The sequence below is a fragment of the Echinops telfairi genome, unplaced genomic scaffold (genome assembly GCF_000313985.2).
Source record: "Echinops telfairi isolate 266 unplaced genomic scaffold, ASM31398v2 ScPeMD7_3533;HRSCAF=4204_0, whole genome shotgun sequence".
NCBI lineage: Eukaryota > Metazoa > Chordata > Mammalia > Afrosoricida > Tenrecidae > Echinops > Echinops telfairi.
The window spans coordinates 88,500,965-88,520,835 of NW_022107431.1; the positions used below are offsets into that span (position 1 = coordinate 88,500,965).

The following is a 19,871-nucleotide window of genomic DNA, read 5'->3' on the forward strand; positions in this document are numbered from 1 at the left end:
ATGCATCTGCAGGCAATAGCAACGGATATAAAGGGATGTAATTTTGAAAAGAAAGGATTCCGACTTTGAGACTTGCTGGATAATCACCTTAACCAGCTTCTGTACGTCGCTTTTTATGAGGGTTCTGTCCATGTGGAAGCCGTTACTTGGATCCAGGACAATAGCTTTCACCTGAGAGTAGGAGAAGACTTCATTAACTCATTTTATTCCAAATTATGTAGAAATGCACTTCATGTGTTTCCATTTATTTAACACCTGTATCCTGCTTACTCTGGGGCTGATGATTCAGCTGTTTCCATATTGCCCAACTCCTCTTCACCTCCTTCATCAGTGATTGATAAAAGAAAGCAAACTGAAAAGGGTGCTAGGAAATGTATACAGAATAATAAGTTGAAAGCAATGATTGTGCCTAGCAGGGGGGTCATGACATTGAGTAATAGTAACCATAACCAGAAAAAATACATGTTAACATTCCTACACAGGAAGAAAATATTAGTAGTGATTCTAAGACTAAATGTAGAGTACACATGCTTGTAGGCTTTGAAAGAATAAAAGTTACAGGCATCTTACACAATATTAATATACTTTAAACTGAATAACATCAAGAAAAGCTTCAAATTTTTCTATTTAAATATTTTTAAATAAAGTAGTAATTCACAAATATCTTCATTCTTACCATAAAAGCAACCAAAGTTTCTGAAACAATCTCTCCATGAGCCGCACATTCTTGTCCTATTTCTCGAATGATATTCTTGATAACACTTTCTGCCTGGGTGGGAGGCATTTTGGCTAAAAAACACAATTTTTTTTAAAGGCATTAATATACAGATCTTTCTCATGAATGTTCTCTACTTCTAGACTTTCAAGGAATCATATTATTTACTAGCTTTCTATATTTTGTATCTAGGCCTCTGGTGGCACGGTGGTTAAAGCACTCGGCTACTAGCATTCCTGTGGGAGAAAAATGTGGCAGTCGGCTGTCATAAAGATGTACAGCCTAAGGACCCTGTACGGCAGGTCTGCATTGCCCTACAGGGTTGCTATGAGTCAAAATGGACTCAATAGCAGTGGGGTTTTGGTTTTGTGTGGAGGCCTCTGCCAGATGTTGCTGTCAAGTGCCATGGAGTTGACTCAGTGACCGCATGTACAACAGAACAGAATGCTGCCCTGTCCAGAGAACTTACAGGTGTTCTTATGTTTGAGAGCAGTGGTGCATCCACTGTCAATCCATCTGGTCCAGCCCTTCCTCTTTTCCACTGCCCCTCCACTTGACCAAGCATGATGTCCCTTCTCCAGGGCCTGATCTTGCCACCCTTGCCTCTAAGGAGCATTCTGGCCATACTTCTTCCCAGACAAAGTTGTTTGTTCTTTTGGCAGGCCATGGTACTTTAAATATTTTTTACCGGCCCCATAATTCAAATGTGTCAATTCTCATCTTATTCAATATCTTTCACCTGCACATGAGGTGATTTAAAATATTATGGCTTGGGTCAGGTGCACCGTAGTCCTCGCGGCAACATCTTTGCTTCTCAACACTTTAAAGAGGTCTTGTGCAGCAAATTTACTCGGTGCAATAGATCGTTTGATCTCTTGACTGCTGCTTCCATGAGGATTGATTATGGATCCAAGTAAGAGGAAATCCTTGACGACTTCAATCGTTTCTTCATTTATTATGATGTTACCTATCGGCCCAGAAGTAGCAGCCAAGAGATCAAAAGACAAGTTGCATTGGATAAAACTTCTGCCAAAGGCCTCTTTAAAATGCAAAGGTATCACTTTGAAGTCTCAAGCATGCCTGACCCACTAACTATGTGTGTTAGTCCAGGTTGACTAGAGAAACAAATCCAAAGACACTGATATATGCGCAAGAAAGAGCTTTATATCAAAGAGTAATTGTATATTAAGAAAACATCCCAACCCAGTCCAGATCAAGTCCATAAGTCTGATATTAGCCTATAAGTCTGATACTGGTCTATAAATTCTTCCTCAGAAGATTACAGGCCAGTAGGTGAAAAGCCTTGTGGATCCAATGATGGTGAAGCATCTCAGCACTAGCACAGGTCTCCATGTGGCTCCTCCAGTTCTCTGAGTGTCTCAATAGCAGGAAAGTGAAGCAGAGAGAGAGAGAGAGGCTCTCTCAGGGGTCAGCAAGTCTCTGCATGGCTTGTCAACAGGAAAACAAAGGCAGAGAGAACAAGGACGTTCCCAGAATCCTCATGAGGTCATGTCCACTAGAAGGCATCATCAGACTGTGACCTGACTGACAGACTAGACTCCATCCTTTCACTCTCTCTTTTTTTTTTCTCCCAAGACTCCTTTCTTCTCTTCCCCTCACTCTTAATACTCTCAAATTGACAGGAGATTATGTAACTACCACACTGTGGTATTTTCAATTGCCTCATGCACATGAAAGCTGAACAATGAATAGGGAAGACTAAAGATTAATTGGTACATTCGAATTATAGTGCTAGAAAGGAATATTGAATATTGTATAGACGGTCAGAAAAGCAAACTAATCTGTTTTAAAAGAATGGCCAGAATGCATGTTACCTGAAGCAATGATAAGATTTCTTCTCATCATTTTGTACTTTGGGCAATCAGTTCCTGGAGAAGGACATCATGCTTGGTAAAGGGGAGAGTCAACCAAAAAGAAGACCCTCTTTAAGATGGACCAACACAATAGCTCAAACAAAGCAACAGGTGTGGGGATGGGACAAGAGCAGGCAGTTTTTCTTTCCTCTTCACAGACAGTCGCTGTGAGGATGGCACCCAACAACAGGCCTATCCTGTTTCTCATTAGTTTGTGGTTGTTGATTAACAAGGGACTTTTGATGACAAACACTGAAACATTTCCTCTTGTTACTTAATTGATGGTAATCAATGAAAGTATTATTTATATCATGGTTTTCTTTCATTAAAAAATAAACTAAACAGTAATTCAGAAGAAAAAAAATTACAAAAACAACCACAAATCAATTCATGAGTAGCCCAAACCTCAGATGTGTAGGCGGCAGAATAGAGCTTGAAAGAGGAGGAAATGCTTATCCTACCACATTTAATAAATGACCTTTCATATTTATAAGAGTATCCTGGGAAACATTTTTTGTTAAAGTTATCTAAATTATCTCTTCTGCTTCCCAATAGTAGTTTAGTGTCTTGACAAAAACATAAAAGCACAAAAAAGTATATTCTGAGAGCTATGCATCACAGGATTAAAAAAAGGAACTCGATCTTGATTATTAATTCCATTTATTTTAAGCATGGAAAATATTTTTTTAAAGATTCTTTTAATGATCATTGCATTTTCTGATTTTCCTGAGTAACAGAACTGAGCAGAAATTAACAGCATATAGATACTCTCAAAGGCAATGCTCTAAATCAGAGGAAGCAGCTGTGGTGATAATGGCTGGTAAGCCAGCACTGCTTATGGCAAGGTGGGAGTTCAAACCCATAGGGGCTCCATTGGAGAAATATGAGGCAGTCTGCTCCTGTGAAGACTGACAGGCTTGGAAGCCCTGTTTAGATAGTTGTTACTGGGAACTAACTCAGTGGTAGTGCGTTTGGTCTGGGGTTTTATCAGCATTTTTAGTGTTTATGTAGATAGTAGTGGGAGAACTTGGTACTTTGCCCAGTAGAATCACATTGCCTGGGTTCTCTCATCACCCATTTTCTAACTGTGAGAACTTGGATGTCTGTAAAAGGTATCTTCATCTGAAAAATGAAGATAATGTTACTATCTTTTCCTCAGAAGTTGTTAGGAGTAAACGTGTTGTATATATTTAATGAAGGAGCCCTCGTGACACAGTTAAACATTGAGCTGCTAACAGATACATTGGTAGTTCAAAGCACCAGCCACTTGAAAGATGGTTCCTTAAAGATTTAATGTCTCAGAAACCCTAAGGAACAATTCTTCCCTATCCCAGAGGGTTCTCGGGAGTTGGAATCAACTCAACAGCAGGGTTCGGTTTGGTTTGATTTTGGTATATGAGAAGTCTTCAAACACTTCATGGAAATACATATTAGGGGGGGGGGGGTGACCATGCATGGATTTTACGCTGTTTTGCCCCAGAAAAATATGTACTAACTTGTTATAATATGTTTAAACTAGACTTAGGATGATGCACTGAGGTTAAGACATCAGTTGGAAAAAGCTGAAACTGAAACAAGAACAGATGTTAAATTTGTGGTGAAGCTTGGGTGGAAGAATGGCAAAATCCCTGATGCTTTCTGAAAAGTTGGTGAGGCCACTGCCTCAAAGATTAGTGGGTTACAAATGGATGACTAGTTTTAAGGGGCAATGAGATGATGGTGAAGATGAAGCCCACAGTGGCAGACCATCCACACCCATTTTCAAAGAAAAAATTAATCGTTTTCATGCTCTAATTGAAGAGGACCAATGATCAACATCAGGAACAATAGCCAAAATAGTATAGACATCTTGTTTGATCCCATGGATACAATTCCAACAGAAAGAAAGTAAAGTTGCACAACATTTCTGCTCAATGAATGCCAAAACTATTTCACCCAGATCCACTGCAGAAAAGAGTAGCACTTTGGGTGGAAATTTTAAATAAAGAGGATGAAGATCTTGACGCAACGTTTCTTGGAAGAATTTTCAGAGGCGAGGAACCATGTCTTTACCAGTACAATCTTGAAGACAAAGCACCACCAAAGCAATGGGCACTATGAGAAGGAAGTGGTCCAGCCAAGAAAAAGCCGACTGGCCCAGAGCAGGCATCATGACAATCATCTTATGGGATGCCCACACCATTTTGCTTGTTGGTTTTCTGAAGGACAAATAATAATAATACTAACATCTACTTATTATGAAATTGTTTTGAGAAACTTAGCAGCAGCTTTAGCAGGAAAGCTTCACCAGAGCGTCCTTCTCCGCCATGACAATGGCCCTCCCTGCCCAGCCCTCTATAACAAAAGCATTCAGATGGGAATTTGTTAGAGACATCCGCTTGACAGTCCTGATTTGGCTCCTTCTGACCCCTTTTTGTTCTGAGTCTTCAAAAAAAAAAAGAAGAAGAAGCTTTAAAGGGTATATTTTTTTCAGTTAATGCATTAAAAAAAAAAAAAGCTTTCATAGTTAAATGCCCAAGTCCCTGGATTCTTTAGGGATGAGCTAAATGGTTGCTGTCATAGCTTACAAAAGTGTCTTGACCTTGATGAAGCTTGTGTTGAGACATGAAGCTTATGCATTTTTACATTTTAATCTCACCTTTTCACACATTTTCGAAGTTCCCTCGTCTATTTGGTAAGGTCATTATGTGGCAGAAATTATTTTCACTCTTCCTCTACACAGAACATTTAGTAGTTTGAATCCACTCAGCCATGCTGAGTGCATGCACAAAGGCCTGGAGCTCATCCTCTGCAGAGCATGGCCACGAAAGCCCTATGCAGCAGGTCTACTCTGTCAAAACAGAGTCAGCATCAATGCAAGGGCAATGGTTTGGTTTGGTGAATTTATACACTTAGTGGTGAGCATGGTGCTTCAAATAACAGTTTATAGCAAGTACTGAAAGAATCTTAGGTAAAGTGATTTTGTAATTTTTTTCTGAAGATGGAATACCAAGAACCTTTTAACTGTTTATCTTTTATTGTTTAAATCCAGCTTTCAATCTGGTTTTGAAGCCAATCCAACATGCAGAAACAATTAAAAAAAAACAACAGTCATTACTGCACTGTATATTGGAGTCGCTTCACCTTCCAACAGGAGGTTAGGAATCCCACATGGAATCTTCTATTTCCTTCCATTTGCCATTGGAGTGCAGGATAAGAATGCTGTTAGTTGCCTATCCCTGAATTCTACTTAGGGGAACCAATGTGGACAGAGGGGAAGCATTCCAGGGGTTTCCAGCTGTGACTTTTTGGAGCATATGCCAGCCCTGCCTTCCGAGGTGAAGCTAGGAGGGTCAGCTAGTAGTTTATTCTATTCAGGAACTCCAAGATATGAACAAGCATCAACATCTGGCAAGATGTCAGCATTCTTTTTAACACATGTGATGGAAATAGGCACCTAAGGGTTCTTTCCTGACCTTATCTCGGTGTTATGACATTGAGCACGGTCTTTGTGACTTAACCACATTCCATCCGTGGCCTCACTTCACCCTCCGTTTCCATATGAGTGGATGAGACGAGGCCCTTTGTAATTCCACGCCATTGGCGGGGCAGTTCTTGGGTGGTGCAAACAGTTAAGGCACTGTAGGGATGGACGGTCCAGGTCACGGAGAGGGAATTGGGAAGAATGATCTGGCGACTGACTTCAGAAAAATCAGCCATTGAAAACTCGGTGGTGTCCACTTGTGCTTTGTCATCATGGGGTCTCCATGAGTCAGTGCTGACTCAAAGGTAGGCAGGCTGCCAGCCACCGGTGGAAGTGCGGTGCAATGATTGTTCCTGGTATACCATTTGGTTACATCTTCTGTCTGTGTGGCATCTGGGGCTGTGTTTGTGCGCTTTGGGGTACACGCTGTCCAGCCACGAGTTTGGGGGTTCACCAAAGACTCCCCAAATCCTGATGGCGCAATGAGTTACGTGTGGGGCTGCTAACCGCAAGGTCAGCAGTTCGAAACCACCAGGTACTCTGCCGGACAAAGTTGAGGCTTTCTATTCCGGTAAAGTTAAAATTCTCCTAAACCCACAGGGGCAGTTCTACGTTATCCTGTAGGGGTGCCACCAGTCAGAATTGCCTCGATGGCAGTGAGTTTGAGTTTGGAAAGACTCCCCACTATCCTCCCGAGATCCACACCCCCAAAGCACTAAACCTCTAGTGTTCTGGCGGTTGGGGGTACAATGGGCGGCGCCGGGCAGAGGCAGGAGAATTCCGGCACCCTCACTTGGCGCCCCGGCCGGAAGTAGTGGGGGTTCGGCTCACCAGCGCAGCTAGTGGGGTCCGGCCGACGGTGAAGTTGGACGGGCTTCCCCCGGCACGTCTCCGGCTCAAGGCAGCAGAGCGCCCGGTGTGCTGACCTGGTCGAAGCCCCAGGCCGAGCGGAGTCGGTGAGATTCCGCTCAGTGGCGTTCGTCTCCTGGACTACGTGTGGTTTCCAAGGGAGCCACGTCACCATGGAGACGGGACGCTTGGGACGAAAGGGGCGCGGCCAAGGCAGGGGAGGCTTGTGGTTAGGTGCCGTCAGGTCGGTTCCTAACTCATATTGATCCTTTGTCCGACCTAACGACATTGTGCGGGCCTGCTCCATCCGCACAATGGTTCTTATGTTTGAGCCCAGTGTTGCAGCCACTGTGTCAATCCATCTCAGGGGGGGGGGGGGCCTTCGCTTTTTCGCTGTCCCTTTACCTTACGAAGCATAATGTCTTTCTCCAGGGACTTCTCTCTCTCTCCTGACAGCCTGTTAAAAGTGCATGAGACAAAGTCTCCTGGCCCGTAAGGTACATTCCAACTGTACTTCATCCAAGACAGATGTTTTTGTTCTTTCAGCAGTCCGTGGTACTTTCTCTGTTCTTCACCTGCACCATAATTCAAATGTGTTGATTCTTCTTTGGTCGTCCTTATTCAATGTCCAACTTTCATATGCATATGAGGCGATGGAAAACAGGGTTTGGGTCAGGTGCTCTTCAGTGCTCACGTTAACTGCCTCGCTTTTCAACACTTTAAAGAGGTCTTGCTGATGGGATCAGGCGTTAGGTATCAAAAGATCTAAAACAAACAACTATATTGATGCAAACGAGGGGCCCTGGAGTGGAGATCCAAAGCCCATCTTTAGATAATTGGATATACACCCTCCCCCCACCCCCCAGAAGGTTTTTAAGGAAGGGATGATTCAATGAAGGTGTAGTATAGTACTGACAAATCACACATCATTCCTCTAGTTCCTGAATGCTTCTCCCACGCCTCCCACCCCCAAACCATTACCCAGTTCTACCTTACAAATATGGCTAGACCAGAGAACACACATTATTAGATAAGAGCTCTGGACACATGGAATTCAGGACAGATAAACCTCTCAGGAACAGTAGTGGGAGTAGGGATATCATGAGGGTAGGGGGATGGTAGTGGAGGGAGAAGGGAGAGGAAGGGAGAACCCATCACAGGTTGGATATATAGCTCCCCCACCCCCAAGGGGATGGAAAACAGAAATGTGCGTGAAAGGAGACAATGGACAGTGAAAGATATGAAATAATAATAACAATATGTCATCATGGATTCACCTTGATCACTCCAGGAGGGTGAGGGAGGGAGGGGAAAAAGAAGCTGATACCAAGGGCTCGAGTAGAAAATGTCTAGAAAATGATGATGGCAACATATGTACAAATATGCTCGATACAATTGATGTATGGAATCTTCTAAGAGCCCCCAATAAAATGATTTTTTTATGTAAAAAGGTCTTGTGCAGCAAAGTTACCCAATGCAATACTTTTGATCTCTTGACCGCTGCTTCCATGAGCATTGATTGTGGATCCAAGCAAGATGAAATCCTTGACAACTTCCGTCTTTTCTACATTTATCATAATGTGTTCCCCATGGGTCCAGTTGTGAAGATTTCGGTCTTTACATTGAGCTGTAATCTATACTGAAGGTTGCAATCCCTGAGCTTCATTAGCAAGTTCTTTAAGTCTTCCTCTCAGCAAGCAAGGCATTGTCTGTATATTACAGGTTGTTAACAAACCTTCCCATCCTGATGCTACATTCTCCTCTAACATCATTGTGGAAGTAGGTAATTCCAGTCCAGTTCAAGTCTATATGTCAGATGTAAGCTGGAGGCTTCTTTTGACTATTGCTGGAGGGGCTGATGAATAGGAAGAAGGAAGATGAAGCCAGAAGACCACAGGCTGGTGGGTGCCTAGTTGAATGAGTCCTGAGATTGGTCAAATGAATCCAAATGATGTATTATCTAAATCCAGCAGGAGGAGTGGGCAAACTTCCACATACTAGCATTTTATAGTAAGAGAAAGCCACATTTTGAATAAAATCGCTCTCAATTGTATCAAAGCCGTGACCAGATTAAGGAAATCTATTCTCCCCACAACTACACTTGGCTGCTTTGAAAGTACATGGATTATATGCCAATAAACTGTTAAATAATAGCTATCCTATATCACATCATAGAGTTGAAAACACTGTTAGAACAGATCCAGGGTGAATCCTGCCTTACTCAACTTGACATAAAATATAACTATCACATGTAGTAAAACATATGATTAGGTTTGAACCTGTTCTCCTGTAAAGCACATGTGTACATTCATTGCCCTCATCATTCTCAAAACATTTGCTCTCCATTTAAGCCCCTGGCATCAGCTCCTCATTTTCCCCCTCCCTCCCCACTCCCCCCTCCATCATGAACCCTTGATAATTTATAAATTATTATTTTGTCCTATCTTGCATTGTCCGATGTCTCCCTTCACCCACTTTTCTGTTGTCTGTCCCCCAGGGAGGAGGTTATATGTAGATCCTTATAATCAGTCCTCCCCCCCAAAAAAAACAACATATGATTATCTGATTCAAAATAGACAATACCAATCCATTTCAGATCATTAATATATAGGATATGTTATTTAAGTTTATTGGCATAAATCCATGTACTATACAATCCAATGATTTAAATATACTAAAGAGTGTTGTGCAATCATCCCATAAAAATTTTTAGAATATTATATTCATTCTTGACCTATAATTAGCGATGAATTACTCCTCAAACTTCCCTGCCATACAGTAGAACCTGACTTCGGGGCTAATCCGTTCTAGAAGGGGCATTGAGATGCGATGCAGTCGAGTTCCAAATCAATTTTTCCCATAAGAAATAACTGAAAATGGATTAATCTGTTCTCGACCACCAAGTTTTTACCCTCATCTTGCCTTTTTATACAAAACATTACACAGAAATTTCAAAATAAATAAGTTCAGAGCTAAATAATATAATTTAAATAAGACACACATTAAAAAAGTTTTTAACAACTACAGTACAGCCATACCTTGAGATGGATGGGGATCTGGATCTGTGGACACGGATGCGGAGAGGAGGGATGGAGAGAGAGTCATTGTTTCAAAGGGAATCCCCTTCCATAAAGATCATCTGGTAGCTGATTGTCAGGAGTTTTTCCCTTCTTTGCCTTTTTTCACTAGGGCCTGGCTGGCTTTCTCTAAAAAAAAAAAATCTGTCGAATGTGGTCTGCTGTTGGCGTTTCCTGAACTGTTTTCTAAAAGGGTTTACTAAATTATCATCAACAATATCGATAACACCGTTAACCAGTTCCTTATCATGATGATTCTTTTCAAAAAGCTCTTTCTAAGGACCCATGTTTTTTATCTAAAAACAGTACAAAAAGCCACAAAAAACTAAGAAAATTATAGCAAAACACTTGGAACACGGCCGCAAAAGGTTTAAACAATGCACACTGAAAACTAACTAACTAACCAACTAACACCGAGTGACTGAAACACGAACTGCTTTTGTTTACAAAAATCACGTGACTTGGTATTCCGATGTTTTGTTCAAGCTCCGATGCAAAATGTTCTTAACACATCGAGCCGAAATCCAATTATGTCCAATACCGATGCGGTTGAGTACCAGGGATTCTACTGTAACTCTGAGGAACTAGTAATCTAATTCCTTCTCTATGGACTACCTGTCCTGCATTTCATATAAAGAAAATCATACAAAAAACTCGCACAACAAAATAAAACATAGAACAACCTCAATCCAAAAGAAAGCAGAAGGTAATGGAAACCAGAACAAATTAAAGATTTATTAAAAGAAAAAAACAAATGACAACATGTAAATTTTAACCTAACTACATCTGCTGTGATCCACTTTCCAATGCACTGGGTCGGAGGGCAAGACAATTTACACCCTCAGTCCATGGTCTGAAGGAGTTCAGGGAGACTTAGTCCACAGAGGGGCTGTGCAAATGGATTTGCAGCTTTCCCTGTCATCTCTGAATTTAAGCTTGACTATAATCACCTTCTATGATCTTGGATTTGTAACAGTTACAATAGGATATCAATTTTTATGTGTTTCATTACACTTTTGATGATTTCCAATTTTACAAGTTAATGTTTCATATATTGTACATTCTGATTACTAATGGATGTTTACAGGTGTTCTTAAGTCATAGCCCATCAGAAAATGAAGGTTCCCAAAGCTTTACTCCATCCACATCATTATGGTCAACTCTACTTTCAGAAGACAACTCTTCTACTAGATTTTGAGTGCTTTCCAACCTGAGAGATTCATCTTCCAATATGATAGCAGACAATGCTCCACTGCTACTCATAAGCTTTTTAGTGGCTAATCTCTCTGAAGTGGACAGCCTAGTCCTTCTTCTTAGTCTCCTCTTATTCTGGAAGTTCCTACAACCCTTTATTAGTACTATGAATCTGGGGCATTGGCAAACCAGACATTGTGTTGTTATCTTTGTTGGTTATGAAACCCTCACCATGCACTGCTATCTTCCATATCTCTGTGGTCTGCACCACGGTGCACGCAGCAGGTTTTCTACGAATGCCGACTCAATGCCTGGACCTGATGTCTCCTGTCTGAACACCCTAAGGCTTGAAAAGGAAAAATGGATGCTTAAAAGATGTTCATGTATATTTTTATCCCATTTGAAAGCCAACCTACTTCCCTTACTAAACACCAGATTCTCCCTTGGACTTATGACATGAAATTCACTGTTCCAGTGTTCAGGTGTTTCTCGGCCTATCGAGAAGCCATCGTTCTGTAAGGAAAATGCAAAGCATCTGCCACCAGCGTGATGTGAGCTCTGCAAGTCACGCCAGGACGAGGCAGACATGACTGTGAACCTGATGCTGACCTCTGGAGTGGCTTTAGGTTGTATCAAATGATCCCATTACCTCAAGGCTGACTCACTTCTAAATTCCAATAATCCAGAAAACACTCCAAATTACTGATGTCCCTGCAAAGGACCAGGTCATTGAATGTGACATTCCCATCCTGGAAAAGATGACATTTAAAATCATTTATAATCAAAAGAGTACATGGTTGGTGATATTTTTCGGAAGAGTCCACCCCCCAAAGAAATAGGAAAAGGTTAGATAAGCATTGATTTTAAAATGTTATCGGCACTTTAGTAAGACTCTAGACATCTGATTCACTTATGTCCTCCAGTTTCTTTCAAGTAACATCATAATAGCCACAGATGGTCCTTCCAGAGATGGATACCACATACTCAAGCAGGAAAAAAAATTAGCTGTTTCTCAGCAACATAAGAAATGATTTTTTTAAAAGAAATTCATTTAGTTAAAAATCAAATCCGTTTCCTCTAAAGTGACTGTCATCTTTTTCTCATTCAAGCTCAGAAATTCCTGCAAATGCAAACTTTTCATATATTTTAAAGGACTTTATAGCCTGCCCTTATGATCTTTTATAAAATAAGAATCCATTTCCTTTTCTATGGCCCTTCTATGTTTAAATAAAAATAAATGTATGTACTGTCAGAAACAGTAATTTATGTAAAATAGGAACCAGTGAAACATAGCTGGCTGGCCTGGGTCCTGGACTTACAGAGGGAAACATCTGCAGGCATGTCCGTGATCAAGAAGAATGACATTGTCATGTTTCATACCTTGGCCTCTGGTCTCTACAAGATAGGAAGCCCACCTGCTGCTCTGTCTCTGTCTCATAGTCTTGACAATGCCCCTGTTTTATCTCGTGGTTTCCTTACCATGGCCTCTGGTCTCAGCCTAGCATCTTTGCTCTGTTGCCTGCTCTATCCCATGGTCCTTTTGTCCCATGCCTGTGGTTTTGGCCTCCACCTCTTTAGGCAGAGATTTCGAACAGGCTCCATGGTGGCTTTTCTTCCAATGGTCCTGGGATTTCTCTCTCTGCTTCTATTATGGTTCTTATTGACCCACTTTCTATCCAGACCTTGGTAACCCAAAGTCAACTCTGACTCATAGAGACCCTATGTACAATGGAGAAAACACTGCCTGGTCCTGCACCATTCCCATAATGGATGTTTGAGCCCATTGTTACAACCACTCTGCCAATCCATCTGGTTGAACCAGGGCCTTTGGAGATGTAGTAGCCTGCTTCCATAATTATTAAAACTCAAACAAAACTCACTACTATTGTCTCAATTCTGACTCATAATAGCCATATAGGGCAGACTAGAACTTTTCCTTTGGGTTTCCAAGGCTATAAATCTTTTCAGAAACAGAAAGCCTCATCTTCTTCCCTCAGGGCAGCTGATGGATTCAAACTGCTGACCTTTTGGTTAACAGCCCATTGCTATCCCCCAGGGCTCCTTTCCATAAAAATTACAGTCTCAGAAACACAATGGAGGCAATTGGACTCTGTCCTATAGGGTCTCTATGAGTTGGAATTGATTCTACAGCCTGAATAATCAGCACTAGGGAGAGAGTTAGTTCATGGACTAATGGCTATGTAGGTGTTCAGCTTCACACCTGCTCTGGTTTAAAATTTAGTTAATGCTTAATCGTATTCTAATCACTAAAAACAGAGTCTTGTCCTGCTTTGTCTCTGAGCTTGCTAACTCTGTTTGGCTTTCTCATTGCAGCAGCCAGCGTCATGTCTTCTCCATCACAAGCATGGGCTATTACTCTGGACTCAGTGCCTCAGAACTTCTGCCTCTCGATTCATTTTGTCCTGATCATTCCATGCTACAGCCCACCTTCAAGTGTTTCTTTTCCTTCAAAATCATAATTACATAGAACTTACCATAATATGATTTTGATTAACTTCTTTTAGGCAGAAGCCTTATAATCATGAAACCATATTGCAGTCATTTGACCTTTAAATTTGTAAGTAGACTTTCCACAGAGTTATTTTTCCACTTGAATTCTTAAGGACTTAGACAAACTTCACTGGTTCCCATGCAGCAGTAAGGTGAAGTGTATATTCTATTTCCAGCTCTCTATTCCTTAGCAAGTGCTTAATGTCTTTAGTCAATAAATGTAATCCATAGGTCAAAAGAGAAAGCATAAATTGAATAAAAGAATTTTATATGTCAACAGGCATTTCTAAAGGTTAATTCGGTTAAAGCAAAATTAAAAAATCAAAGTTATCCCCACTATTACCTAGATATATCTTAAAACCCACAAACAATAAAATATATCTCACACACACATATTGAAAAAAGCAAATATAATTAAATTGGTATATTTTAAAAATTAGAACAATTGGTTGTGGGATTTGTAGAAGAAATGCAGAGCTATCTATATATCTCGTAGTGTTATTTTTGCCGTGATAGAAAATCATAATAGCGAACATTTAGATTAGTTTCTTTCTTAGGTATTATATGAAGCATGCTAATGAATTCTCACCTTGACTCCATGGACCAAATAAAATTTAGTATCCCTTTTCGTAGATGATGAAGCCTGAGGATTAAGAGGGCATTTGCTCAAAGTCAGCCAGCTACACACATGTAGATGAGGATTCTCTGCAGGCAGCCTGACCACAGACCAGGATGCTGTTATGTACAATGAGGACTTGAAGCGCTGCGTGGCAGGATGTGTTCTTGGTTAGCGGCACTGCCATTTTTAAAAAATTGGCTTGATAGAAGTCTAATATCCATACAATATTCACCAATTTTAGTGTACAATTAGATATTAATTGAAAAATCTATATAGTATAGATTTTTATAAAAATCTATATAGTATCTATAATGTAATCATTACCAAAATCATTAGAGAGAATATTTCCATTACTCTAGAAAGTTCCCGCTGCCCTTTTAGAGTTACTCCATTTGTCCCCTACCCCCTCGCCCCCTCCACTCTAGACAGTCTTTTTCATGAGAGCTTCACCTCTTCTAGAATTCCATATAAATAGAATCATGTTAAAGTAGTGGTCTTTTTAGGATGGCATTTACAAACTTAAACTGTTTTTTAGGTTCACCTTCTTGCACGTAAATGACTATTTTTTATTGTTGAATGATATTCCATTTCATGACTATGCCATAATATGTTTATGTACCCCGAAATTGTTTGACCCTTGGGTTATTTCCAATTTAGGGACATTATAAATGTAGTTATTGTGCGTATTTGAGTACAATCCTTGGGTGGACTTGTGTTTAATTTCTCTCTGGGAAGTACCTAGGAATATCACTGTTGTGCTTTATGGTTAGTGAAAGAGTTGTGGAAAAGGGAATTAGAGATAATAGACATTTTCCTATAGCCATGAATGTGGTGAAGTATACAAGGGGAAAATTTTTGAAAACTCCTTAGTGGTTAGACATAACTATTGTGTCTCTGAGCCTGAAGCCTCAGGACAAAGTCTCCTCGGACACCAAAGTCCAGTGATACAACATTGTCCCCGAAGGCAATATTCTAGATCCTCTTTTACTGAGTAGAGATGGGACACTTAAAAGCTGATGAGCAACCATCTAAAGTGCCCATCTTGGTCTCTCCCACCTAGAGGAAAGGAGAGGGATGAACATAGAAGATGCATGGAAGCAATTAGTTCAAGGGACCAACGCACCACACGAACATTAGCTTCCATGGTCCTGAGAGCAGAACTAGATCATACCTGGCTAGGACTGCCAACTGCCCCAAGAGGGATCACATGCCCCATTAAGATGTCCTGCATAGCGTGAAAGAATATTGTGGAACAAAACTAAAAGTCATTTTTAAATGACTAGGTTTGCTGGCATGATAGAGTCTATTAGAACTCCCAGGACCATGGACCACAGTTACCCTTCAACAGTGGTGCGATTCAAATAATTTATCTGGTTTGCTGCCCTAATGACCATTTTAAGTATTAAAAAAAGATATACTGAAAGGTACTTTATTATTTCAATATGATATCTGAACACCACTGTTGCACAATGAACATTTTTTTTAAAAAGAGTAAAAAATGTAAATTTGTGATTTCCACATTGGGCAGCCACCCACCTTACAGAAAACCCTGATTACGAGTGTCATTTAAACAACCAGTTCACTGAACTCAACAAAAACAAATCATCTACCAGTTCTTGAGAACCAGCTGACTCCCACCACCACCTTTCAGGTGTAAAACTGGCTCAATTTTCAGCCAAATATGATACTGGCTATAAGGGGAATAATAACACTGGTGAGATACACATTCCTTAGAAGTTTTATAAGGATTATGTCAAATCTATTGATTAATATGGGGATACTTAATGTTTTAACAATATTTCATTTTGGGGTCCATAATCAAGGTATATCTATATTTATTTGTTTGGGTCTTATTTAATATAAATGAGCAATTCTTTATAGTTTTTTGTATAATCCTTACATACCTTTTACCAAAATTATGCCCCCAAAATATAGATATTAAATACTATTACACATGATATTTTAAAATATGTTTTCACTTTCCATTGGTTCATTACTCAGGTGCATAATAATCTTATAAAACTGTATTTTATTTCCCTTCTTCAATTTTTCCTGTATCATTTTCACAATACAATTTCTATGTATATATGTAACCCATGATAGCTTAATTTTTGCTTTTAACAATTACCCTTTTAAGATACTTAAAATAAGAATACATTTTACATATATTCACCTATCTATTAATTCCAGTGTTCTTTTTCTTGTAGATCTAACTTTTCACCTAATAACATTTTCCTTCTGCCTAAAGAACTTCCTTTAATATTTATTGTATTGCTGATATACTGGTAATGAATTCTCTCTGCTTTTAGAAATGTCTATTTTGCCTTCATTTTCTGAAGCACTTTGGCTGGGTATAGAATACTGGGTTAACAGTTGTTTCTGTCCTTTTTGTTTGTTTCCACTCAGTACTTTAAAGATGTGGTTTCATTGTCCTCTGGCTCATTTAGGATTTGGCTGTCATTCTTTGTTCCTCTGAACAGAAAGTGTCTTTTACTCTCTGGCTATCCAGGTGCTGACTCCAGAGATGAGTGGCGAAGGGGGGCTGGGATCAGGTCAGCCTGTCCTGAGAGCATTGGCTCTGGTCACCAACTTTGCCCAAGGCATAAGCAGTGCTGAGACTGCAGGCTAGAGGGCAGGGGAGTCATTGGGTAGGCAGGAAGCCCTGCAGTCATCAAGCTAAGCTCAGCAAGAAAGTAATAAGATCCCAAACTCTGGATCTGGAAAGTAATAAGATCCCAAACATCTTCTCAAAAGAATGGATCAGGAGCAGGAACTGGAGTATGAACAAAAAATACTAAACACATGGGCGTTTTCATTTATTTTTTACTCTAGTTGGAGACTTGGAAGGTGACTTTTCTAAACCAAAACTGAATTCACCTCCCTCTTTTCATGTCACTCCCCATGTCACTGAAGGAGAAACACTTTAACTGCAGTCCTGGCGTAAATAAATCCTCCAGATGATGGTTGTCCTCTGCTCCCTGGTGCTCTGAGCTCAGATCTAGTCTAGTGGAGGATGTCAATAAATTAAATACTGCAGTCAATCAATAGGTATAACGTCCTGTTAGGTTATATACATTAATTCTCCAAACAAACAAATACCAAATTCACTGCCACGGAGTCAATTCTGACTCTTTATGTGGGGCAGGAAGCTTCATCTTTCTCGCGCAGAGTGGCTGTTGGTTTCAAACTGTTGACCTTGCAGTTAATAGGCCAACAAGTTAATAGGCCAACAACACAGAGGATAAAATATATTCTCCCAATATTCATTCCAGAACCCACTCTCCAATGCCCTTCTCACTGCATTTATGCATGCATACATACATCCACAGACACTCATACACATACTCATGTAGTCAACAAATGAGACACCAAGTTCAAGTTCTTCATTAGAGTTTGTGCAAACAATAGATAACAGTCTGGCTCAGGAGCCATCATCTGTGGGTTTGGAATGGGCTCTCAGACCATCAACTTTGCATTCAGCAGTCCAAACCACCAATCAGATCCTCCTGTAGTCCCACCCCCCACCCGCTCCCTGACCTTCCTGGCCCCGCCCCATGGGCCACCAACCTCCAAGTCACCACAGCCACAGCATCAATAGTTCAGCCCATTGCCCCATCCCCTCTCCTGGCCCGCCCCATCACAGCAACCTCCAAAGTCCCCTTGGTTATGGGGGTCGTGCACTTTGGAATACTTTGCTTTTCCATCCAAACCTTGACAACCCAATGATACACTGCACCTAATTGTGGATAAAGGAAAAAATGTTGGAGTGAATTTATTTGGTCTTTGGAATGATATCTTTTGTAGTGCCATTTCAGGTGAAGACTTCTAGTTAAGAGTTGTTCTTGTTAATAACCAGGTTGGACGGGGTTTTCTTTCTTTCTGGCAGAATAAAATCAGCCTGCCCTGGAGAAAGATTAGGAAAAGTATAATTGATGTATTTTTGAAATGCTGCCCTGGTCTCCTGTAATTCCTCCTCGAGAAAATCTTTCCAATTTGTCATGATTCCCAGTTGTTTTGCTATGGACAGTAGCTCCCCTTCAGTGTTCACCAGTTTATCCATCACATTCCCAAGGGTGATTTGATGTGTTTTCTTGGCTTCTTGAAGTACTTCCTGCACTTCTTCTTGAGTCTGCCTCTGAGCTATACCATAGTAGATATTCATTTTTTGTTCTTTTTCCTTTATCAGGTGTTCTACACTCTTCTTCTTATCCTTAACCATGGACACACCAGAACTCAAAAGTTCCTCCATGGCCTTTCTGCAAATGATAATATAAGTTTACAAATTAGATGGTTTAGTTCCTGAAAACAGAATGAGTCATCCTTAACCACAGATTGGGAAACCATTGCCTTGTGCACAGGCTGGCAGAGTGAGTCTTGGATTGCATTAGCTAGCAATCAACCCGCTACTGTGGGCTACAGAGAAAATACTAGTCTGAGTGTCTAATAGCAAAGTTGGCGATCTGCGGCCACCTTGACCAGAAAAACAAAAGGCTAGTGTGCTTAAAATTCAAGAAATAGAGTCAGAGTACCAACCCCCTAGGGGAAGTATGTCCTTATGTAAATTTAGCTAGAGAGGAGACAGTTGAGCTCTAATCTTAATTTCCTCTGAGCAATACTCTATCACAGGTCTCTACATTTTAGGTCCCCTTTCTACTCTTAAAATAACTCAGTCTCAAATGACTTCTTTTATATGGGTAATATCTATTGACATTAATAATAAAATAAAAGTGATATATATATATAATATACTTATTAATTCATGTAAGCTAAAATAAAATCCAACACATAACATTTAAAAAACAATTTTTATCAAAAAAATATTTTCTAAAGCAAAAGAGTATTTTATAAGAAGAGTGGCATTATTTCACTTTTTTTTGTTGTTGTTGTTGCAAAACTGATGTCTGACTCAGTAGAACAAAAGGTTACATATATTTTTTGCATTAATATAATCTATTGTGATCTGCATTATATAGCCCCTGGAAAAGTCTCCTGTGCATCTGGAGGCATAGTCATTATGAACGGGGCTGCAATCCTCAAGGTCAGCCGTTCCTAACCATCAGGTGTTCCTCGGAAGAAAGTCTGGGCTCTCTACTCTGGTCAATAGTCTTGGAAACTCACAGCGTCCGTTCTACCCTGTCTTAGGAGTCAGTATTAACTCAACGGCAGGGAGTTTTGCTTTTGGATACTTGAGAAAATGAGACTGCAAAAGTAAACAACATCTTAGTATTATTTTAAAAGTAGCTTTGACTTTGTGAGCCTGCTAAAAGGAGACCAACAGGTTCTCGGGCCACACTTTGAAAACCACTGTTGTAAGAAATCATAGACTTCTGGTTATAATGTGTGTCACTACTTATAGTAACTATAGAACGTGCACCCGGTACAAGTGCCTCCCTCTACCCTGTCCCCTCATTACCCCTATGTCTATCTCACTAGGAGAAGGACGGTGGCCTTTACCAGATTAATAGAGACTGTTCAGCGATGCCTCCCATCAAATGACACCCAGAGAGGCTGACTCCAGTACATGCATTACCTCAATGGTTCTTAAAAACAACTCCATGAGATGGTTGTA

The 19,871-nt window shown here is 40.4% G+C and overlaps 2 protein-coding genes across 6 annotated transcripts in view; both read right to left on the bottom strand.

Moving 5' to 3' along the window:
• CFAP206 (cilia and flagella associated protein 206) overlaps positions 1–19,871 on the bottom strand; it is a 90,989-nt gene that overhangs the window by 27,409 nt on the left and 43,709 nt on the right. For 2 of the 5 annotated variants that reach the window (XM_045294642.1, XM_045294641.1), the window contains exons 2-3: positions 677–789; positions 88–171 (exon numbers count right to left, since the gene is read on the bottom strand). In XM_045294642.1, coding sequence (XP_045150577.1) covers positions 88–171; positions 677–784 — 192 coding nt within the window. In that variant the 5' untranslated portion in view covers positions 785–789. Of the gene's footprint in view, positions 1–87; positions 172–676; positions 790–9,939; positions 10,108–11,403; positions 11,519–11,821; positions 11,926–19,871 lie in introns of those variants that run through there. The other 3 variants (XM_045294639.1, XM_045294640.1, XM_004696263.2) reach the window with 3 other exon arrangements.
• The window catches only part of CUNH6orf163 (chromosome unknown C6orf163 homolog), a 36,322-nt gene continuing 34,564 nt past the window's right edge, over positions 18,114–19,871 (bottom strand). Inside the window, 1 exon segment of the mRNA XM_004696520.3 lies at positions 18,114–18,558. Within this exon segment, the coding sequence (XP_004696577.3) occupies positions 18,114–18,558 (445 nt within the window).